This window comes from Trichoplusia ni, chromosome 3, assembly GCF_003590095.1.
Source record: "Trichoplusia ni isolate ovarian cell line Hi5 chromosome 3, tn1, whole genome shotgun sequence".
In the NCBI taxonomy this organism is placed as follows: Eukaryota; Metazoa; Arthropoda; class Insecta; order Lepidoptera; family Noctuidae; genus Trichoplusia; species Trichoplusia ni.
In genome coordinates, this window is record NC_039480.1 from 9,480,370 (window position 1) to 9,505,465 (window position 25,096).

The 25,096-nt window shown below is 33.5% G+C and overlaps 2 protein-coding genes and 1 pseudogene across 4 annotated transcripts; 2 read left to right on the forward strand and 1 right to left on the reverse strand.

Annotated features, from left to right (window-relative positions):
• The first annotated feature begins 1,067 nt into the window (after window positions 1-1,067).
• LOC113491825 lies at window positions 1,068-6,779 on the forward strand (annotated as a pseudogene).
• A 6,906-nt stretch (window positions 6,780-13,685) lies between these two features.
• LOC113508706 lies at window positions 13,686-15,150 on the forward strand. The gene is made up of 2 exons (XM_026891791.1): window positions 13,686-13,834; window positions 13,980-15,150. Exons 1-2 carry the CDS (start codon window positions 13,707-13,709, stop codon window positions 15,148-15,150), a joined length of 1,299 nt encoding a protein of 432 aa, XP_026747592.1. The 5' UTR covers window positions 13,686-13,706.
• Window positions 15,151-15,179: 29 nt separating this feature from the next.
• Window positions 15,180-24,843, reverse strand: LOC113491814. Of its 3 annotated transcripts, none has more exons than XR_003400458.1 (3): window positions 23,642-24,072; window positions 16,371-23,524; window positions 15,180-16,278 (listed from the first exon to the last, which is right to left on the reverse strand). XR_003400458.1 is itself a non-coding variant. In XM_026868983.1 (3 exons), exons 2-3 carry the CDS (start codon window positions 23,935-23,937, stop codon window positions 21,382-21,384), a joined length of 2,439 nt encoding a protein of 812 aa, XP_026724784.1. In that variant the 5' UTR covers window positions 23,938-23,948; window positions 24,315-24,843; the 3' UTR covers window positions 15,180-21,381. The 3 variants fall into 3 exon arrangements, 2 of the variants coding, with proteins under 2 accessions (XP_026724784.1, XP_026724783.1); XM_026868983.1 differs by adding an exon at window positions 24,315-24,843 and having other exon boundaries at window positions 15,180-23,524; window positions 23,642-23,948; XM_026868982.1 differs by having other exon boundaries at window positions 15,180-23,524.
• Between the last annotated feature and the right edge of the window lie 253 nt (window positions 24,844-25,096).

The window sequence follows — 25,096 nt, forward strand, 5'->3', positions numbered from 1 at the left end:
AAAAAGCCAAACTTGTTTATGTTTATTTTCAAATTGCGCCAAGACAGATGTCAAACTACGTAACAAAAACTTTCAAGTTTGATCAGTATAAAGGTGCGGTCTCGTGGAGTCGCACGTTCGCTGCGAGAAATCTGATCACGTGACTCCATTTTAAATTTCCCGCGTGTCGAAATAGCGACAAATATGGTTGCAGGAAATGAAGCGACTAAGCTGAAAAGCTCAAAATGTTGAGCTTTGACGCTGTGAAAAGATCATAGATAATTTTATTAATACACTATAGAATAAAGAAAAGAAAAAAAGACGTTGGTAATTTTGGGGAACTGTTTTAATACGTGCTCTGTGAGCGATCTGTTGACACTGAGCAACCCACTTTTGATACTTATGCAAGCTGCAAACGAGCGACCAGCGACTGCATGAAGTAGCAACTTTTCGAGTCGAAATTTGAAATGGGGTCATGTAGTCATATTTGTCGCTGGAAATGAGCGACGAGCGACTCCACGAGGCCGCACCTTCTAAACAGGGAGAAGTGACTCTATTAGGCTGCACCTTGAGAAGTATCACGATATTTAGATTGCGTCTAGTTGTATTATGTATCCTAAAAACCAAGTATTCAAAATTTACAAAAATAGCAGTAATAATTTCTTAGCCATTTTTTGCAAGAAATTCAATTGCAATTTTGAAGTCTACGTTTAACCTTAAATCAAATCTATCAAAGAACACTCGAAAAACAACGCGTCACTGGGTCACTTTACCAGATTTGTTGCTGGAAACATGCGTTGAGCGGCTGCATGAAACCGCACCTTAAGCGAGTGGCAGTAAAATTATGGCACACGCCACTTTAACTTACATTTGGGTTAAAAATACTCAATTAAATAAATACGACCAATATTATACTAAACCAAAATTTAATGGAGTGGAAAATGTTTCATCAACTGATTTCACTTTAATTTACACACATTCTAATTCATAGCGAAATCATTAACGAATATGATATAATATTTTGTTCATATTTTTTATAGTAAAAACTATGAATGAACCACCCTGTTGTAACTGATCAACAGTTTTTGACAAAAAACTAGTCGATTTTATTTTTGTGTGGTTACTCTGTGGCTAACTCATACGAACATAGCCAATAAAACTAGTATAATCTGTACTACTCTCTAGTTTGCTTTGCTTTGCTTATGGTGCGTTGGATTAAATCGTGCAGCGCGCGTGTAGCTGGCAGCCGCTCGTTGACTGTTGTTGTTGAAGAAAATGGTTCTTTTGAGCTCTATATTGATGTAATTACGTTTTGATTCTGCTGTTGTAACGGTTGTTGCTGTGTATCGTATTACAAACATGAAATACTTTGGATTTGTAACGCTTGGATTCTGCTCCCTGTCTCGGTTCTTTTGGGTCGTACATTTATTGGATTTTTGTGGCACATGAACAACATGTATGGCAAAATTGGTCTTTTAAGGAGCAGCCAGATCAATGTGACGGCATTTTTATATATATTTTGACTCACTTTTTTCTGGTTCTGTGATCGTCGTTTCTTAATAATTTAGTTGAAATACTTTTACCTAAGTGTGTTTGTCGGTCGTTGTCGTCGTCGAGTTACTGTGTGTTGATTTTATATGAGACGTGTTTACGTTAATGCTGTGAGTGTTGAAATGTTGTTGGGGGTAGAGAGGATTGTAGCACTTGTAACGGGTAAAATCTCATTTTTGTTTTTCCTGGTCCACTTAAATGTTGACTCTTAAACCTTGTTACCAAAGAACAGACACTTATTGTAGGGAAGTAGGAAAAAGCATGTGAGATCAGAAAGACAATAAATTGAGGAATTGTTCAATTAATCTTATGATCTGTGAAAAAATTACATTCGAGTTTAAACAAGGAAAAATATACCGCTTATTATGAAAATTTTAAAGGTAATATAAAAATTCTAGTTTTCTCTACATTTTCTTAGCTTAATAAACAAAAAATCAGAAAACGCAGGCAGGAAATATTCATCGTCCAAGTTTGAGTATAATAATATTCTATCAGTGAGAAGAACTGCTTTCATTGAACGTAGTTCCTGAAAACCGTTTCAACCCACTAACTTGACATTTTGGGATAATTGCGATTAAAGTTCAATCTCGTAATACTTAATGAATTTCTTTTTCTTCTGATACTTTTGTCTGCTATAGATGACATGATCGAGTTTTAATGTGACCCTATTTTAGACTTCTAATGTTAATGCTTTTCTCAATATTCATAAAAGTATTGTTGAGGAACGTTTTTGGTTTATTGCAATATTCATGGTACATTTAAAATTTTAACTTGTGCAAAATGTTCCAAACAACATGTACGACAAAGAAAATAATAATAAAACAAGATTAAATAGAAAAAAAATGTATATATTTTAATGAAAAATTTTACAATACGTTCTTCGAATTCAAAGTCTTGTTCACCAGCAAATCATTCAATAAAATCAGGACCTTCTATACCCTGCAGGTTTTTATAAAAAGACAGGTAATCCTCAGGAATTAGACTAAACATTGACTTTAGGTCATCTAATTTAGCCTGGGTAATGGGTTTTCCGTCTGGTCAAAGAGGAAATAAGGAGTTCTGAGCATAAAGGAAGCTCGCTTCCTTTAAATTTTCGCCCTATATATAACTCTTGATATTCCTCATTTTTATCTGAACTCACGAAGACAGAGTGTGCATTATCCTTTTTTATTTGGACATGTTTGGTCTTTAGCCAATTAACTTTAACCTTATTAATGAACATCTTTCAATTTGTTATATTTTTTTCTAATTTCAATCAGATTTAAAAAAATCAAAAACATTTCAAATATATTATATTAGATCACATTTCAGAAAAAAAAAATGACTGTCCTATATTTGGGTTGTTTCATACAGCTTGGGCTTTTTTAGTTTAATATTTATTTGCATTCTCTATACAAGTGGGTTGATAAAATAATAGTACAGCCACTAAATTTTGACAGTTAGTAAATAGCAATCACATGACTTATTTGGTAATATAAAGTAAGTTTTGATCTAATTGTGGGTGAGAATGGAGCTTCATAAATTTTGCCTGTGAAACTGGCAGGCATCATCATCTGATCTTTCTGGCATGAAGATATACAAATAGGCAAACTCTGAGTATGGCATGAGTGTCGCAGGACTTCAACTATGTGAAGGGCCCATGACATGAGATGACCTCACAAGTGAAATTGTGTTGATAATACCAATAAGAATTGCTGTTTATCATACTAATCATTAACAAACAGAAACATAGATTAGAAACTTTATTCCTATTAAATATTTAAAAAAACATCAACAAAACAAACAATTGTGAACTTTATACATAGTTGCCTCACAATATAATCAAAAGTTTTTAGGCTTTTGATTTGTTTCTTTGGCGCAGGTTGCTTCTCGTTTTCTAATTTCTTTCGTTCCCTTTCATCTTTTTTTTTTCTTGATACCTTCTGATTTCTTCACTTTCTTGTGCTTACATTTGTCTGAGGTTTGTCAAACGAGGTTTTTACAGAGTTCTTAACTCCTTTTCTTGTCGGTGTTTTAAGATATAGTATACTAATGTATACGTCTTGTCAGGGTATAGGTGATTTTGTGCATCATTTGAATGGTTTTGACTATGGCATGGTTGGTCAGAGATGTTATTGCAAGTTTGTAATGGTGTGGACGTATTTCTCAAAAAAAAGGTCTTGATGGAAGGTTTGTTCTGGTCTATTAACAAAACTTATTTCAGAAGGAATTGATATATTTTGTATCAAAACTAGGCAATTTGATACTCAGATCAGAGAAAATATTGGGTTTTGGTACAACTGCCTGAAGTAGGGATGTGACTTTGAGTAAAAAAAATCGATTTTTTTTGTTCAAGATAAATCGATTTGTAAAAAAATCGAATTTCGGGGAAATAATCGATTTTTTATAGATATTTTTTTTTTATATGAAAAATACTTATTCAATATATTAGTGAAACGTATGAGCAATTGATTAAAACCTTTCCCATTTCTTTCAGCACAACAATTTCGTTTGCTTGAAGCATTTGGGGTGCATTCGGATGGATGATTAAAATAGATCCTATTGTGCTGCTCATCAACACAAAACGCTCAATCATGAATAATTGTGAGTTCCACCTTGTAGACACGTCTCCAACCAATTGCTTCAATTTTCCTTCGGCAACACTTTGCTGCATTTGCATTTGTCGCAGTTCTTCAGCACCTACACCACTTTGATGGAACCAAGTTACGATTTTTCGGACTTTATCCAAAAAAAGTTTAACATCAGTGGAATTCACAGAATTTTCAACTACTAGATTCAATGTATGTGCTAAACATCGAATGTGTTTTGCTCGTCCAAAAGTAATTTCAATAGCTTTGACGATGTTACTGCCATTATCTGTAGTAACACTGACAATTTTTTCATGAGACAAACCCCAATCTTCACAAACTTTAAGAATCATCTCCGATAAATATTCTCCTGTATGACTGTCATGCAGCGGTTCACACGCAATATTTATTGATTTCATTTCAAAGTTTTCTATACAGTGTACTGTCACGCCTAAGAAACTTCTTAGCTGCATATCCTTCCATTCATCTATCGTATGACAGACGTTTTTAACAGACCGTAATTTTTGTTTGATAAGGGCTTTTTTTTCTTCATACTTAGTATCAATAAGATCTGTTATAGTTTTACGACATGGAACCTTGTACAAAGGAGCCACAGTCTTCATTATTTTTTTAAATCCTGTTCCTTCTACCATACTGTAAGGAAGACTGTCCCGGCATATCGTCGGTGATACTGCAATACCGCGTAAGCCACAGGTGCTAATAGCGCGTAACTGATGGGTGACAAATTTTACAGGAGAGCGAAAAAACTGAATATATATTTATCGTTATTACATCTTCGGCTGATTGAACTAGAAACTAATTGTAAATTGATGTACTTTAGCTATCAATATGATCCATTAGTAAGAAAACCTCATAGACAATTAATAAATTCACTTTCGCGGTATTGAATCATCGTAAATGAATTGTTGTTGAGCATTTTCACTATTTACGCTTATTTGTAAGAGGGATAAAATAAAAGATTGGGTATTCAAAAATATTATTTTTATGCGTCTTTGAACACGATATCAGTCTCATATATTTCAAAATAAGTAAAAATATTATTAACTTTAGATGTAAGTAGTTTTAAACTGCCTACAATAACTATAGAAACATCAAAAACATAAAATAAACATTAACTGCCACACTCAGAGACGTTTAACGGTTACTTAAGTCGTTCCTTAGTAAATATTTAAAAATGTTCGCTCTCAGAGACAGATAACGATCCATTACCGTCCGATAATGACAATTAAAGTTAAGTATAGCATAGCCTGGACTTAACTTTTTAATGAGTGATTTTGACATTTACTTATGACATCACGTTTCTATATATCGTAGGAAATTCAAATTCAAAAATTATTTAAATAGCAAAGATGTCCGATTTTGCTGACTTTATTGATTTTGTGGACTATGCCAGAAGGTATAGGGAAGTGGGGCCGAGGCGTTATTTACGTGATTATTCGGATCCCTTTACAAAATACTCAGTTCAAGAATTCCATGCACGCTATAGATTCACACCAGAATCTGTAAAAAGCATTATATTGCCTTTGCTAGAACCTGACCTAAGGAAACCAACGAAAAGAGGATTACCGTTTGCCCCGCAAATAATGTTACTGATTACATTACGCTACTTCGCCACAGGCAGTTTTCAGGTTAGTATAACCAAGGGGTAGGTTGTATTACCTTTTATTAATTTAAAATGCATTATACTGAATTGTTCAAATAGAAACTGAAGGTAGATAATAACAGAATTCGTTAGACACCTATGTATTTGCCCCTTTTACAGAAATTGGATGGAGATGTTATGAATATCTGCCAGCAGTCAGTTTCACGAATAATTGCACAAGTCTCCACATTGTTAGCAAACAAAATGAAGGATTTTGTGAAGTTCCCATCCACTGTGGAAGGAATTAACACAGTAAAGTAAGTACTTTTTTTTCAAAAATAATTGAATAAATATTTATATACTTTATAAATATATACATAGTTTTACTTATTGTTTTTTACAGGCAAACATTTTATGAAATAGCTCATTTTCCTGGAGTGATTGGAAGCATTGATTGCACCCACATTAAAATAAGAAGCCCAGGAGGAATAATTTCAGAAGTATACAGGAATAGAAAAGGGTATTTTTCTATCAATGTTCAAGCAGTCACAGGGCCTAACTTAGAATTTTATGATTTGGTAGCCCGCTGGCCTGGCAGTACGCATGATAGTTTTATTTATAACAGCAGTGCTATAAAGCAAAGGCTAAATACTGGTGTGTTAAAGGGATAATTTTAGGGGACAGTGGGTATGCAGTTAGCAATGTCCTACTGACACCATTGTTATCACCAAGTTCAACTCCGCAAGAAAATTATAACAGAAGCCAAATTAAAACCAGAAATACTGTAGAAAGATGTTTTGCTATTTGGAAAAGAAGATTTCCTTGTCTTCAAGTGGGAATGGGTATCAAGGTGGATACAGCTGTGGCCGTCATATGTGCATGTGCAACACTGCATAATATAGCATTACGGGTAGACGATTTGGTGCCAATTAACTGGGATGACATTAATGTTCAAAATGATGATGTTGCCCCACTTAGTGAAAACTCGAACAGCAATGGTTTTATAATGCGACAATCTTTAGCTGATAGGTTTTTTTCCTAATGTTTATTATTTAATAAATAAAATCCATTGAATAATCTTTTTTATTTTATTTCAATGTTTACGTAGAGACTAATCAGTTGGGAGGACTTGTTTTGCTATTGTCTTCTTCAGTTCCTCTAATTCTATTCTGGCCTTTTCTAATAAATATTTGTTCCTCTCCTCTTCTAACATTGCTGATCTTTTTTTTATCTCTTCTACTTCCAACTGTAAGGAAAAAAGTATAAAGTTATCCTGGCTGTAAACTGTTGTACTTGTTTAAACATAAACAATTGCATTTATCATCGAATCCATAGTACCTGCGCTTTTAATATTTGCATTTCCATCTTTTTCTTGTTTTCCAAATGCCTTATTCGTAACACAGCCTCCCGACGAATATACTCAGTAGGTCTACGCACTTGATTTGCGGTTTTGACCACTGCTGCATTTTTCTTATCACTGCAATCTTAAATATATAAAACTGTAAGTGAAAGAATAATGTAATATAGATAGATACTGGTTACTGGTATAATACCTATGCTATCTTCATCTTCAATTTGGGGGCTTTTAACTTGATTAGATTCCCCGATTCCAAAAAATGTGTTTTTTGTAGAATCATTTTTTAAATCCACATCCAAAATATCTGAAAACAACAAGTTAACTTATAAAGATCATAATATAAGTATTTATTAATTGTTTTTTACTTTAACAAAAAACAGCGATCTAGCAATTACATTACTTAAAGAAAAAAAATAACACAATTCAAAAATTCATTTTACAGAACTCTAAACATCTTTAGTTCATCAGTGAACGCATTAGTCAGGGTTCTTGTCCAAGAGAGTGTAGAGTGCAAAGAGTTCATCAGTATCATCATTAGCTTTTCATAACTTACCCAAACTATCAATTGAAATAGAAGTTGGTACATCAATATTTTTTACCGCAATAGTATTTAAAATAGTGCCATCTCTATCAAATGGATTGGCAATTTCTGATATTACCACAGGTGCAGCCTGATAAACAAAAATAGTAAATTAGAAGAGAGTATGGACATAATAATGAAACAAGAATTGACCCTAGAGTGGTTCCATAAGGAATTCTGAGATAATTGTGTCAACCTCTTCAACCATGCTTATTATGGCTCCCTGTTGTGGTGATGGAGTAGGTGCATGTGGTCCACCTCCAGTTCTTATTAAATTGCCCCTTTCTGCAGCACGAGCTTTACGTGTGACAGCTTTCATATTATCCCACGCTCTTTTTAAAGTGATCGTCTCGCGCTGAAATATATAATAGATGTAAAAATTATCATAACAAATCTTTCACAATCTGTTTTATCATTATTAGTGACCATCCTACCTTGTTTACATTGGAATTACAATTAAACTCCTGCGTAATCAAATTCCACGCTGCCTGTTTCTTGGCGACCGACTTGCCATCGGTTACTTTTGATTCCACCATTGGTCTCTTTTTAATCAATTGTACCAACAAAGCTTTTTCATCGCTGGTAAAATTTGCTACTCTTTTGCGTGATGTTTTCGCTTGTAGAGGCTCCTAAAATGAAACAAAACTAACAATATATGAAAGTTTTTGAAAAGCACGTGTTGCTCAACTGCTGACATACTAGATTCACTGAAAATACATAAAATGATACTTACCATGATAATATTTTATATAGATAAAGCTGCACGACACAAAACGATACCAGAAATATCAATTAATGTAAGGGACAAAACACGGTTTTTCAGGAGAGGCAAAAAACGTTTTTATTTTTGTTTATGTGTCCATAACTTTTTACTGTCTACTCCAATTTTAATTGTGTCTAGATCAAAGTTTCTTAGAAAATCATCTTCTTTCATGCTATAAACGAAAGATTTAGGAATACCCAGCGGTTTAAAATATAGCATGTCCCTTACATTAAAAAAATATGTTTAGTTGTACCTTACGTTACTAATATTTTATGTGTAAACCGACTAGCATAGTGTAAGCAACAAGAGCAATAGAAAATTATACGTAATTCTGTTGTAAAGGACTTTTACAGTGTAGCAATTTGATGTAACCATAGATTATCTACTATAATTATGGTATTTTAACACAATGGAAATAGGTTATTTGCATGGTTAATGTTAGTTTCAGCTTAGTTATCACAGATTTAAATGAAATTTAGGGATACAAAAAAAAACGATTTATTGTTAATACAATTTTTTATTTCCGACTTTTATGTCTGCGTTATAATTATATTTGACACACTAATCAGTCTATAAAACTTTTCTAAAAGTAACAGTTCTAATTAACAGTCTTACACACCTAGTAATCAATGTAAAAATAAAGTAGGCTATACACGTTACGGTAGACCTGAGAGGTTAACTCGTCAGGTCTACCCCAACGTGTATGGCTATCTTTTGACACCATTATCTCTTTTAATTAACAGTCTGTACTTTTAATAATTACGTTTAATTAGCTTTATAATTATAATCAACAAATGGATAAAAATAATAGTTTTCTCAGAATTCTTATTTATTTAGTAATTTAATGAACGTATTGGAAACGAAAGACAGATGAAAAATATGAATTGTCTGAAAAATGAATGAATAAAATACATAATATAAATGATATAAATATTAATATAAGAAATTATAACTAGTATTACAAGAATAAATAATTAGGTATGAGCAGACAGATTATGATGATAACTATTGGTAAATTAAACAATTTTAATGGTGAAATTAAAATAGCTTAATTCCCTAATAGAAAAAGTTATTCCGACCATTTCGGTTGGAATAACTTTTTCTATTTGGTATTTTATCTAGTTATCATCATCAGCTGTCATCACATCTTCATCGTCGTCGGTTTCATTGAGGGTATCTTTAACTGGCGATTTATTCGGAAGGTTCAAATATTCACAATGAAATCTTCTTGGTATTATACCGGTGTCGCACAATTTTTTGAGGTCATTGTATTTTGGAATGGAAATTGGGAGCCTCTCATTATAAAGAGATGGCAAATTGTCTGTGTTTCTTTGACTTATGTCATTACTAGTACTTTCAGCTGCAGATTCATTTTTTTGGTCTATATTTTTTGTATTTTTACCTCTAACAGCACTTCTTTTCCCAATCCCTTTACCCTTTCCTCTTGCGTTAAAATTCTTTGGAGGTAATTCTTTGGAGACTTCTATGTCATAAGTATCACCAGTCTCTAACATTGTATATTTAACTTCAATTTTCGTTAAAGCATTCTTTTTAAATGTGCACACTCTTATGTTTTTTATACGCAGGTCTTTATTTTTAAGAGTAGCTTGAGTGAATACAGATTCCGCCAGATTCTGGAAGTTGATGAAATCTGTATGCTCTAAGACACTCACTTTATATGGTTGAGGCCGTTTCCTAGCACTCTCTATAAAACTTGGCCATTGCGAAGGTGCCCAAACAATTAGTTTTCTTACTTCCCTCTCAATAACAGCATGCATGCTGTCAACTGGCATGTATGTATGCCCCGCTAGAAGGTAATTAATTTGTATAACTTTTAGATTTTTAGATTGTTCCAGGAAATGTTTGAACATTGAAAATATTACTTTATTCTTATTTTGCCCCGTGCAGTTGTCACAGTATAATAACAACGTGTTCACTCCTCTGTTATCGAGTTCTTTTAAATAGTTATACAGACATGTTGCTATTTCACAACTTCCTCTTTTACCATCAGCTTCACCCCATATGTAACAGTATCCGTTCTGCGTTCCACTCTCATATACTGTAAAATTGAACACAGCGTACTTTCTGGAATAATACAATTGCATACTTTCACCATACGGTGTCGCTAAAACTTTTTGAAGATCGAAACTACACTGGACAGCAAATAAACCGAGCCACCCGCTACCTAGGCACTCTAATTCGATTTTCTCAAAAACTAAAAAACCTACAATTATCAAAGTTGTACCAACGAAAGTGCATTTCATGGTGATTAAAATGAAAGGAAACTCATTATGGTTCAATCAATATTTCAGAGTTTATTAAGGATTTTACAAAGAAGAGTCGTTTTCCAGTCGTGACAATCGTTAGTAATGATAAAGTGTAAAACAAAATTAAAGCCAAAAACAAAAGTTGAATAAAAAAAAGTTATTGATCAATATTCCGTATTCCCTCCCCTTGCTCGGATAACTGCCAGCATCCTTGTATTCATCGACCTTACGAGCCTGACGATAAAATCTTGAGGAATTGTATTCCACTCCTCTTCAATAGCGATTCGCAGCTCCGGAAGCCTTGTTGGAGCAGGTACCCGGGCTCGAACTCGACGTTTCAGCTCATCCCATAAGTGTTCTATCGGATTCAAGTCCGGGCTTCGAGCTGGCCAGTCCATCGTACGAATGCTGACGTCGCGTAGATACTGGGTCACTACATGCGCAACATGAGGCCGTGCATTATCATGCATCAATTGCATATCCTGTCCGATATATCCTGCGTAGGGGACCACATGGTGTTCGAGGATTTCAGTAATGTAGCGATGAGAAGTCAGTCCACGTGTACGGCCCGTCGGTTCGATGAAAACTAACGCTGTATGTGCTGTTAACGAGATGCCGCCCCAGACCATTACAGATCCTCCTCCAAAAGCAACAGTTTCCTCGATGCAACACTGAGAATAACGTTCTCCAGGGCGACGATATACTCTTTGACGTCGATCGCTACCATGTAGACTCACCCTGGTTTCATCAGTGAAGAGTACATTACTCCACTCCTCTAACGTCCAATCCCTATGCTCTCGAGCAAATTCAAGTCTTGCTCGACGGTGTGCTACCGTTAAAAGTGGGCCTGTTGCCGCTCTTTTTGGTGTCAGGTTCCGTTCAGCAAGTCTCCTTCTGACGGTATCAGAACTTACGAACACTTGGCGTTGGTCACGCAGACTTTGTTGGACTTGAACTGCGTTGAGGCGGCGATTTCGCAGAACAGTAAGGTGGATATAACGATCATCTGCTGCTGATGTAGCCCTAGGTCTGCCCGTACCTGGACGGCGATCGAATGCTCCAGTCTCTAGGTATCGTCTGTAAACTCGTTGCACCGAAGATCTGCTGATTCGAAGCCTTCGAGCGACTTCACGTTGCGCAATGCCTGCTTGAAGTAATGCTACAGCTTGAGCTGCTTCCTGAGGTGTTGTATCCATTATTAATCGAAAAAACTAGCAAAAACACACGCGTCTGAGCAAACGATGGATAAAAACTAAAGAAATGATAAGAATTCTCCGACTTCCCTCATTGTAGAAAATAACGCTAATGTCAAACTCTGGTGAAAACAGAGCAAATCGATGTCATTGTGTTTGTTGCTTGATTACAATGTGAGTTGACAGTACTTTCGAATTAATTTATAGTCATTTTAATCACCATGAAACGCACTTTTTGTAGGTAAAACTTTGATAGTCGTAAGTTTCATACTTTTTGAGAAAATCGAATCAGAGTTCCTAGGTAGCGGGTGGCTCGGTTTATTTGCTGACCAGTGTAGATACAACAAACGTGTTATCGCGTTTTTGATTTTGGTGGATATGAAATCGTCAATATGTGGCTTCTTTTTCCAATAAATGAGCTTGTAACTGTTCATTAGTCGTCAAATCCGGATTATTTTCGTTTTTAGTACATAAGAGACATTTGTCCTTCTTAGGAACATGAAATGCATAGTTATACTCTTTAAACATAGATGTAAATAATTTTTCGCTCAAATAGTTTTCAGACCTTTCTTCACAATATTTAGTGTGCAACCAGTACAAGTTTGAAAAGTTCTTAAAGTGCTCTGGCAGATACAATTTGGTAGATTTTTTTCTACTGTAGTGAGAAGGTAAAGCTGGTAATGCTTCTATGTATTTCTTTGCATTCAGTTTTGTGGTCTCATCATATTTATTTGGTGCTGTACGTGTTCGACTATCATCACAAGACAGTCCTTCTTTTGTATGGTTTAATGTATACAAAATGTAAGTTTGGCTTATATCGAGAGTCTTCAGTATAAATTGTTGGCACACCTGCCTCCGTCCTTCGTCTTCGTTAATAAAGTACTCATAAGTTACCGAACGTCTGCTAACTGCGTTTTTAGTCTTCTGACGCTTTACACTGATTGGTCTAGAACATTGCACAATCCAATCCCGTTTTTTATCGTCATTAAGTGCCCAAAAATAATTAAATATAGATTTCCTTCTTTCATCTGTAACTTCATAACACTTCCTGCTACATTTACTCTCTTTACAAGGATTTTCTTGTAACTTTCGGGCTTCTTTTACATTCCCAGATATTGTCACGTAGGATAAACCTTTTTCTTTAAGCTGTCTTCTTGACTTACGTTTATTTTCAGGTATTTTTTTCTTCTTAGGTACGATTTCTATTTGGTTTGTTTTTGTTTTGCTTTGTTTTGACTTGGTTTTCTTTCTTTTTCTATTTTTCTTGTGATCTTCTGAAACACCTGAAGTTTCTTCTTTGTCTGACCAAAGATTAGAACTTCCCGAAGAAAAGTCCTTATCCTCGCTATCTGTTAGAAAATCCATGCAAGATTTCATAAATGTTGATGTTACACGACGTTTTTTGTTTAAATTAGCTTCAGTTACGACTTCCTTAGAAGGTACGTTGTTATCGATTTCGCTTGATATCAAATCATTACAAGAAGAATTACAATAGGCCTGTTTCCACTAAGAATAAATCGGGTGGCTTAGACTTCCTAATGATTAATCATGATATGCAGTAAATGAAAAAATATTATTTTTATTAAAATAATATACGATTAATAATATTTTTGGAAAATAAAATCAGTAAAATTAGGCATTCAACCACGTGACTTCAAACACCAATCAGAGATGAGTGACGTCACGCCTCGCAAAACAATGTTGTAGCTGTCACTTTCAATAGAGTGTCAATCAATTGTCATTTTCGTCCGAAGTGATCAGTTTATTTTATGTGCTTTTCGTTTGTTTTCTTAGCAATTTATTGTTGTTAATTAAGTTGATTGATAGAAAGTTTGTGTCATACATAATGGAATCAGGATTTACCAAAGCAAACAGCAGTAATTTGCCCAAAATTGACGCCATTATGCTTGGAAATTTTTTCGCATTCAACGCCGACTTTTGCTCATCGGAATTCCGCAACGTTAAAACTTCTATGTAAGTATAATGTGAAAAACAAAAAAGTTTTATATAATTACCAGCCAGAGAGTCGCATTTACCAACTGTGTAATGTAATTAACTGATTTTGAGGTAAGCGAATGTTAAGTATGAAATACCTAAAATGATACATTGTTAATTTCAGGTCATCGCGAGCTTCATATGGAGATGATGCTATAAGCTATGTGCAGCTTCAGCGTGACGGCAAAGTGTGCATTATTAAGTGCAAAATCTGTCCTGAGCACAAAGTTCATGCGAAGCTGTATAGATGCACGCTAGTTGTTGATGAAGAAGAGGAAATTGTTCTATCTGTGCAATGTGAAGACTGTGTAGCTTCACAGGGTGGTTGTAAGCACGCAATAGCTTTTCTAATGTGGGTTCATCGCCGAAGTGAGGAACCCTCATGTACTTCAGTTGAATGTTACTGGAAGAAATCCAAACTATCAAGAGTTGGTAGTAGTCTTAAATATATGACGGCAAAAGATTTATCCAAGGGCAACCCTCTTTTACAACCAAATTCGTCCGTTGTGCAGAAGTTTTTAGAAGAAGGAAAGAGGAGGAAAATTCAGGATTGTGAACTTCTTAAGTATCAACCCACACATAGTGTATGTGAAATAGAAGCTGTCTCAATGCATCAACTTGTGTGTAAGTTTAAAGAGAAGTGTGTTGAAGAATTCTTAAAAAAAGTTGAAATATCTGCATCTGTAATAAAAAAAGTAGAAGAGGAAACAAGGGAGCAATCCAAAAGCCGACTTTGGTATGAGCTGCGGTATGGACGAATAACCGCATCTAGAGGTTTTGAGGTTAGCCGCTGTAAAACAAATGATGGCACACTTGTAGCTCTCATATTAGGTGCAAAAATACCAGACACTACATCAATGAAACGTGGTCGTATGCTAGAAGATGAAGTAAGAAAATCTGTGGAGAAAAAACTTAATAAAAAGATAAATAAGTGTGGACTGGTATTGAACTCAACCTATCCTATGATTGCTGGTTCACCAGATGGTATATTTGAAGATGGCATAATAGAAATTAAATGTCCCAATACTATAAAAACATATAAAACTTATATTAAAAATGGTGAACCCACAGAAAAATATAATACTCAAATGCAATTACAAATGTTTCTAACAGGAAAGAAAAACTGCTTCTTCTGTGTAGCTGATCCGGGTTATTGCAAAAATAAAAAAGTTGAGATATTAAGTGTACAATATGATCCTATATATATAGAAAATTTAATCAAAGTTAAGTTGTTGGAGTTTTGGAAGATTAATATTTATCCTTTATTATTTAATAGTATTACTAGTAGTGTATAATATAGGTATTTTTAAATAAATAATTAGTCTTGATTTTCATTTATTTTATTTTATTAAAGAATCTTGTATATTAATTAAGGCACATGCTATGATTATTATCTCGTCAAGTATTTTTACATATTTAAAATTAATACATGCATGTGGTTTAAGCATACAAAATTCACGTAAACGCCGAATAACTCGCTCTATGTGTTTCCTTAAGCTAGCTACTTGCTTAGTTAGTTTCGCTTCAGTTTTACTCATCTTTACTCCTGTTTCGACACTAGGAGGTCTTACTAGTGTAATACCAGCTTTTTTTAGATATTGTTCTACATGTTTGAAGCCTCTGTCTGCCATAACGACTAGACGGATTAGATGGTTTTTCTATTTCAATTTCAAGGCAGTCTATAATGCAACTTACATTATTATATTTGTGCCTGAATGCCATAGGTAGTCTTTTTTTAATCATTTCACTATCTAGTGACACAATGAAAGGCCTCATTACACTGGCTATTAATGGTAAATTTTTTGAAAATATCTTGCTTAAATATGATGGAGACATTGCATAATCATCTGACAGTTGATAAAATGTCCTATCCAATCTTATTTTATTTAAACAAAATAATAAATGATGTTTGGGAATATTTATTTCATCTTTTATAATGTCAATCAAATAGTAACACTTGATTGGAACACCAATGTACAATCTAGGTTTTTTCTCAATTTTTTTTATTGTATTAGATATGGTTTCTTTTGCTTCTAGCTTCTTGTCCTCTTCAGTAAATTCACTACAGTCAGATGAAGATTTAACTTGCAATAAATGCATGGGCGAGCAGCTGGTCGTAGATGTAGATGGTTCATATAAAGAAATATCACTCTCAGAGTGCTCTGATTCAATAAATAAACTTCTTGCAACTTTGCAGAGGCCGGATGTAGAAGGACTTGATTTTTTAATGGTCTCCTGTTTGAACGGGGATGTGGAAATAGATTTGTATGATGGTTTTAAAGGTGATAATGCCTTTTCTGTTGATTTTAGTTTAGTCTGGACAGCTTTACTTCTGAATTTGTATGTTAGTATGGCTTGAACAGATTTATCGGCTGTCAGTTTACACAGAGTTTCAGGTACATTCTTTCGAACTATTTGAAAATCTGAAAAATAAACATATTATGTTAATTTAATAATGCTAGCCATTATTATACTTGTTCCAAACTGCAAAGCACTTGTTTTGTTCGTTACAAACCTGAACTTGTATCAGAAGTATCCTTGACAGATGAACTTTGTTCTGGTTCATTCAAACACTCTGTGATTATTGAAAACCTTTGTTTTTTCAAAATAAGTGATTGTTCCATGTCACTGCATGTCCGTTTACTTCTCTCTTCTTGGCATTCGAACTTCTTTGGTATACAACCTGGTTTCATGCGCACTTGTGATACCTTTCCCATAATATGATACTCAGTATAGTTATTCATATCGTTTGGCAACTAAAACAATATAGAAATAGTATAATATTACATCATATAGGCATAAAACAAAAATAATGTTTTTACTCCTAAAAAAAACAAAATTACTCACTCATGTCATAACGTTTTATTGGTTATGTTTACCTTCATGGTATATTTTGCAAAATTCATAACATTTATTTTATATTTACGGTTAGACACATCGAGTTGTTTTATCTATTGTTGAATTAGTTGATAAACTATGAGCATCTTGCCTCCTTGCCATTTCTAACCACTTTCTTCGTATTTGTTTATTGTTTGGAACGTATATGAATAATTTGTTTGGCGTTTTTATAGTTGTACTTTTACACTGGGGCACTACACAGTATTTATAATAAGAGGAATGCATTATTTGTTAAAAAATCTCCTTGACTAACATATACAAACTCCAATGTTTCGCGAGGTGTGACGTCATTCAAGAGGCCATGACAGTCTTGGCCTTTTCAAATGTCAATTTGAAATTAATTTTTATAAACGCAAAATAAATACGTAAAACGCATATTTTTATAAAAATATTATATTTTTGGGGTAAAATAGATACTAAACTATAGTTTTAAACATATTTCCAAATTTTGTCAACAGGCCTATTGCCTAAAACATCATCGTGATGTAAGCCTTCAGCCATCATAGTGTTTTTGTCTGTAATATCAATTGCTATTACATTTGTAAGTATTGTAGGAGATAAGAAAGTTTCAGGACTTCGATTTTCCTCTTGCAATGAGTTTTCGAAATAAATTGTGCAAACAGCGGTGTCCTGAATTGTCTCTGTTGGCTTATGCATGACGTCTATGTAATTATTAGACAATGACAGTGTCTCTATATTTTCCAGTTCTTCTCCTGTATCCTTTAACTCACGTGATGCGTTTAAAGGATTTTCAATAACTTGACTACACGGGTAATTATTATTGTTTACAGCAGTACTCGTTGAACTTTCATTTATAGGTTTATTAAAATAAGGATGTGATCGAGACAAGGAAATAGTTGATGTGTTCATGATTTCCATGTCATTTTCAACAGAACACACAGAGTCATTACTGCTATTAATAACAATGTTAGGTCTATTTGAACTTCTTGTTATCAACTGCGTTTCTGAGTCTACATCACTATTTTCTATAAAACTTTCTGAAGAATCTCTTTTGTCTTCAGTAGACCTAAAAAGAAAACATGAATACGATTACCAGATTTAAGGCATAAGGCGGATTTATTGTATGGGTCAACTCGAGTAAAAATCCGACAACACTTTAACGTAAGGGACGTAATAACTTTAAACTCGCATTGTTTATAAAGTAAATATCAATTATTATTCTTTTAAATAATCAAAAAATATTCAATTATGACAAGAGTATTATATTTGTAGAATTTAATTAATTACTATTAACGTTATAGTTTAGAACGACTGAAAATAGCTAATTTTTATAAACACTTAAATTAATGTAAAGTCAAACATAATAACAAATGTCCCTTACATTGATTTGTTGTATGCTTTTAATAATTCTAAATGGATGATGTAGACAAAACCTAGGTATTATACGCAATGTATAAAACATGCAAATAATACATAAACCACTATTGCGTAGAAAGCATTACATGGAAATACGAAAGCACCTGCAATTCAAGCATACTTACAAGAATAAAACCCGGGATTTGAGTAAGTACCTACTTCACCTATAGCAGTCGTAGGTTCATTTTAAGATTGTTTTTATTTTGTAGGTAAGTAGGTAGGTATACCTACTAAGGTGCGAGAAGAGCAGGACGTTCGCCTAATGATAAGTGTCATTCATAACTTTCATTTACTTTTACTTAAGTAGGTATCCGTTTTTACCTGGCCCGGTATCGACACACGAGATCATACGAACTAGTTTGTACAGGACTGCAAATAATTAGGTACCTAGATATCTAAAACTTCAACCAATTCACCTATTCTCTAAATAATAAACAAGATCGTTACATAATGGTACATAAAAATTATTGTCATCGTAAAATTGTAAGTAATACATACCTTTCAATGGTTCTCTTCATGTTAATTAATTTTTCCCTTCGGACCAGTAAGGCACTTAACTTATCAGGGATATTACTATTGTTTTCACACATTTTTTAATTAAATTACTTGTATGACACCTTATTACAATAACACACCACTTAATTCAAGCATTAGCGTTGATACTGTTGATAAATGTAATAGTATGACACAATCATAACAATAACAAACTTCAAATGCGCGCGAACAGGAACGAGCGGGTCCGTCGTAAGTCTTACCCCTCTCCCCCGTTAGTTTACACCGCAACACCTTACGCTCGTCGCGCGCCAGAGCGAGAGATAATCATTATGAGAATCAAATTAATGTAAGTACGCGGTATTTTAGCAACGATCTTTTAAACAAATAAAGTAAAGCAAATACAAATTTGATTTCTAGTTGTTACGTAATAGGCATATTACTGTAAGGAGCTTAAAATAAAGATAGTTTTGTTAGATAATAATGTAAGAGAATAATTCTTAAAAAACTCTAATCATTCATTAATGTAAGGGACATGTTACTTAAATCGTCAGATTTGCGGTTTAAGGTAAGGGTGTAAATTACTTAATACTATGACTTACTGTATTTTTTAGAGAAAACAAAAATGTAATCGTCTGTTACATCATTTTTTTGTCATAAATCGTTTTACGCAGGCCAAATTTTTTTACTGTAAGGGATTTTCTTTTGACGATAGAATTTTTTCAATAATACCATACAATAGAGCTCAAAATTCTGAATCCAATGATATATATAACTCATTTTCGCCAAAATGTCCCTTACGTTAATTGATACTTCTGGTATCGAAAAGTTTATTGAAACAATAAAATTGTACAAAAAACGAAGTAACGGACAGCATAAATTTGACAATTTAAATCATTGAAAATATTGACAGTTAGTAATAAGTGATACCAGAAAAAGAAAGAACCAGATGCTTTATTCTATTTATATGAAATAACCTGTTTCGCTTTGTCTATTAGTAAAAACGATCGCAAAGAGAACTAATTTTCATTGATATGCCTTATTTACATGCTTTCTATATGTTTATATGAACTTATTTGTTATTTCAAAATAGCACTTTTTCAAGTGTGGACACACCAATCGTTTATCGATGTGCTATCGATAGAATGGATTTGACGTTGTTCTACCCTACGGATACTTAAAGATGTCATTAACTAATGAACCTTTAAACTATGTCTCTGGGATAGATCGATATTTAACAGATTTAATGATAATTAGTTAAGTACTCATTAGGACTAATTTAATTACCGTCTCTGAGTGTGGCGGTAAGAAACAAAAAGTGTACCTACTAAATAAGTAACTTAATAAGTAGATACATAGAAGAAAACAAAAACATAATTCTAACAAAGTTTAGAAAAATATAAGTTCTACATACTACGTAGTAGTAGTAAGTAATGAGATCTTACATTTGGAAATACTCTTATTTAAAAAACATCTAACGAAGTTTTGGTAATAATTAAGTAGATACTTAAACTAATGAGATCTTAAATCTTGATATAGGAAATTATTTTTTTTTAGAGGGTAAATCATCGTAAAATTGATGGCAATCACGAGGAATAACAGTCTTTAATTGTTGCAAATGCTCATATTTACTCTCCAATATAGGCAATCTAGACTCATAAAGCCTTGGTACGTTGCTTATCAATGTAGAAATATTCTTTGGTCTTCGAGGTAGTGGAGTAAATTCACTTTCGAAGTGCTTTTTAAACTCGATAGTCCCATTAGGATTATATTTCAAAACTCGCAAGTCCACAACACAATCATCGCCAGAAACACGCCCAGGGCGTATAGAGTCGTAAACTTGGTACCGTCGAAACCCGTAACTTCGCCTGGGTTTTGACTCATTTTTCAACACTACTTTTTAATTCGAAAATATTTTGAATCACTAAGGCAGAAAAAATATTTTATTGCACTTTGGTTACTATTGTAAAGAAAATAAGTCTTAAATTTGGTTGTGAATTGGCTAAAATTTGGCTTCAAACGTGATAGGCGAAGTATGGATGAGTTTCCCTAACTTCGCCTACATCGTCGTAAGGTATCGAATTATAGATAATTATATAAAATTCTGTGAAGTACATCTGATCCAAACAATTTAATAAGTGACAGACTAATATATACCTTACATTCATTTTAATAGAATCCTTTTTTTAAAAAATGAGTACAGTAGGCGAAGATAGGGAGCAGTTTGAAGTTGTTCCATACATTTGTTATAACGATGTTAGGGCTGCCAAACAATTGTTATTTTACTGCATTTCAAGGAGGGGACATTTTAAAGGAAAATAATGTATACAATTATTTATTTATTTTTAAAAGTATAAAAGATAAAAACAAACATTCATAGAAAATTGAAGGCAATTTAGCATCATTACTTATTTGCTATGGAGGTACTTACAAATATTATATCTTATATACTAATATCAGACTTTTTATTAAATCAGTACCTAATTAGTAAGATTTAAAAGAATCTTCAATAATTACCGTTTCTTAAACTGTTAAAAACGATCGATTTTAACAGAATACCTACCTATTTAGTATTTACTTAATCGACCGTTACTACAAAGCAACATTTATGTAACAATAACTATAGATAAACAAAAAATGGCACGATTATTTGGTTTCAGTTATTAAATCAGGTTAAAAACATAAATCAATCTCAATCACTCAGTTAGAATGTAGTAGGTACTAAAAAAAATGATGTGTTACACAAGCATCTTTTTTACCTACTGTACGTTATAATTACTCAAATCGATATTAAATATGATTTCGCCGCGTCGAGAAATATTTGGTTCGGGCAATTTCATAATAACATCATCTAAATGTTGCATGGTGCAAATATCATCTACTCTTGGATAGCTGAATACTAATCCTCCATCAAATTTAGATTCCTTCTTTTTTCTCACAAATTTGACTTCAGGAATGTTATCTTTTATTGATATTACCTTACCAACGAAATGCTTCATGCTTTTTTTTGTTGTAAATTTAGCCAAAATCCATGAGTCGTTTTCTAACTTTTTATCATCCTCTGTGAGATATTTAATGTCGGAAATGCCGTAGGGTATAGATGGTTCAATATTTTCTTCTTCTTGCTGGCTTGTGATGATATCGTCCATTGTTTCATATTCTGAATCTTCCGTATCAGCATAAGATATTTCAGTGTCAGAAGTAAAGCTAGATTCACTACTATTATATTTCTTCTTTTGTTTCATAGATTTGCATTTTTGCTTCTTCTGTTTTGCTTTATTAGTTTCTTTTTTTATTAATCTTCTTTTCATATTTTCTTCTTTAGGTTTTTTGCTAACTTTACTAATGACTTGTGTGTGTAATGCTTTGATTTCTTCTGTAATATCTTCAAAAACTTTTCTTCTTTTGGTTAGTGTTTCTTTTCTTGCTGGAATTAATTTCATATGTATGGCGGAACGCGTAATTTTACATTTTTTCTGTTTGATATTGATGTTTCCTTGCTTGATCTGTTGATGTTTTGTAAACTCTCCTGGTTTTATAGTGATATCCGAGGTAATTATAATTTTAGGCTTGTTGGTTTGTAGGCAGTTTGGTATTTCATTTATGAATCGCATATTTGCATTGTAATTTTTTGAAATATCGCACAAATTATGAACGTCAGATACTTGCAAAGTTTGTTCACCTGGGTACTGGTATTGCTCTAACTGAACCAAATGATTGTTAACGCTTCTGAGACACAACGTTTTGAGGCTATCGGGATTTATAAGCATCAAAGGTGGCTGCAGTAATAAGTCAGGATTTAATTGCATAGTGTTGGAATTCGTCTTTCTTTGTATTTTATATGTTCCTACTTTTTTTGGAAGAATATTTAAGTTTTCAAAGTCCGTTGTACATACCGATTTGCCCGGTGGGACATTTAGTTTTTTATTTCGTACTTTCTTATTAGGATCTGCTTTACGTGTCTCTTTCAACCAATCTAATAGTGCTTCATCGACAGTATACGTCATCGTTGTTTTATTTGTATCCGGTATTTTTAAAATAACTTTATCGGGGTTAAATGGTGCAATGCCAGTACTTTTAAAAGCACTAATTATGTTATTTGTTTTCTCGTTAAGCTGTACCACCAGTTTTTTGAGAAGATCTGGGAAATGTCCTTTGTGAACCGTGGTTTGTCTTGGATTCTTTATTTTGTAATTTAGTAAAATTTCTCGCCACAGTTTTTTTAATGGCCCGAAATAACAGACGTCCAACGGTTGTGTCAAATGTGACGAATTTGGAGGTAAAAATACAAAACGTATATTATTTCCTTCACAATATGACACAATTTTGGGATTTATGTGGGACGCTAAGTTATCCCCAATCAAAACTTTTGTACCGGTTTTGTTTTTAGCCCATGGTAGAATAATACTTTCAAACCAATCTTCGAACAAGACACTGTCAAACCATCCCGATTTAGAACGGTTGTATCTTGAACCTTTAGGACCGTTTAATGTCCATGTTGTATATAAATGCTCCGCCTTGTATACAACGTAAGGAGGTAGACATTCTCCTCCAGCAGTTATTGCGAACATTATAGAGATAGCACCTTTCGTGCTATTTAATACTCTTTCGGGGTACTTCACTCCTCTTTTGAATAAGCACTTTTGGGACCCTGGATCATCTGTTAAATTCGTTTCGTCATAATTTAATATGTTATCACTAGGAACACCTTTCAATGATAACTGTAAATTTGTGAAGTATTCCTTCATTTCATCAGGAGATTTTTCTGCACGGCTTCGTTTTATATTTTGTACCACTCTGTATGCTAATTTAGATTTATGTCTTTTTATAAAAGAGTATGCCCACTTCTTGCCGGGTAATTTGTTGTCAAAAATAGTAAGTCTGCCATTGCCCTCTAAGTATCTGAAAAAAGAATACCACTCTAAACTAAAGTAGGTATGTACATATTTATCTACAAGATTCTGCATATATTGAGTGCCTGTTGAATAGAATTGCTAATAAAACATATTTAATTATTACCTATGAACGACAATTCGCAAATCCAGAAGAGTCAAAGGACTGCCGAATTCTGCCGCTGCTAATAGAACTTTAATTATATTAGCTTCCTCTTGGTCGTTGAGCCTTGTCGGACATCCTGGACTCTTTGGATGTTTATTGTGCAGTTTGTCTAATAATGTTCGACGAGGTATGCCAAAAATTTTCTCTGCATCGTACGAGGACATTGTTTTATTTTGTAACGCATCTACTGCCAAATCTATCATATGCTGTGAGTGTTTTGTAGTGTATGACCGCCTATTGCGTTGCTTCGCTTGCATTGTCGGTAATTCTGCAACAACCAGTTTGTTATCAAATGTATCCGGAAACTTGAACTCTTTTTTCCAATAATTTATTAAAAAAAATGTTTTGTCCATTTAAGAAAATATCTATAAAAATTTTACACAATTGTACTTACTTTTAAAGCAAAAAGCTCTACTATTTGTATAATATATATTATAATAATAAATAAAAGACAATAACAATGGAATTGACAACCCTAGCAGTAGGCGAAGTTCGGCAACAAAATGGCTACCAGTACCAACACAATGATATTTATTTAATTGTAGCCTCTAAACGTGAATAAGATAGATAATAATAGTGTCCAATGAAAGAGAGATATTTGTAGTTCATAATAAAATAATAAGATAAACATTACCTGTTCTGTAATACTGCCTAAAACTGAAGTTAAAACACCAGCAAAAAAAAACGTGTCGTCCATTTCACGGAAAAAACGCAATGGTGGCCAATAGTGTGAAGTAAGTCACAATTTATTTGCAAAATCTTGCCATACGTAAAAAATCCTTTGTATTTAGTAGTATTTTGCACAATTTGTACTAAAAATATGTTCGCAAATCTAACTTACTAAAAATTAGGCGAAGATAGGTAGAGCAGGCGAAGTCACGGGTTTCGACGGTACTCTTTAACACTGTAGTCTTTGAAGAAGGTATGATCGGGTTGTTCGACTTTGTAAGGAAAAGGATTCTTTCGAGCAACTTTGGTAATAGTTGCATATTGCGATGGCAAGAAAATCTCGACATTTTTGAGTTTTCTCTCAATAAGTGAATGCACCGAATCCACCTCCATTTGGGTGTGGCCCTTCTCCAGATACTTCTGTGTAATGGTAACTTTCTTATCCATCGCTTATCTCAGGAGAGCGTTAGAAACAATACTGTTCCTATTCTGCGCAGTGCAACCATCCGTCCATATAATTACATTCTTAAGATTATCTTGTAACAATTTCGTTATATAATCTACAAAGAACGGCGCATATGTGGTAGCTTTCAGATCACAGGCGGTCTCGTCGAACCAATAACAGGTAACATCGTTAGTACCAATGTTAAAAACTGTGAAATTATGCACTGCCAATTTGGTTTTAAAATATAGCGCACTAGCCGACAAAGTAGGACATAACTTCACGGCTTGCAAATTTGCAGTAAT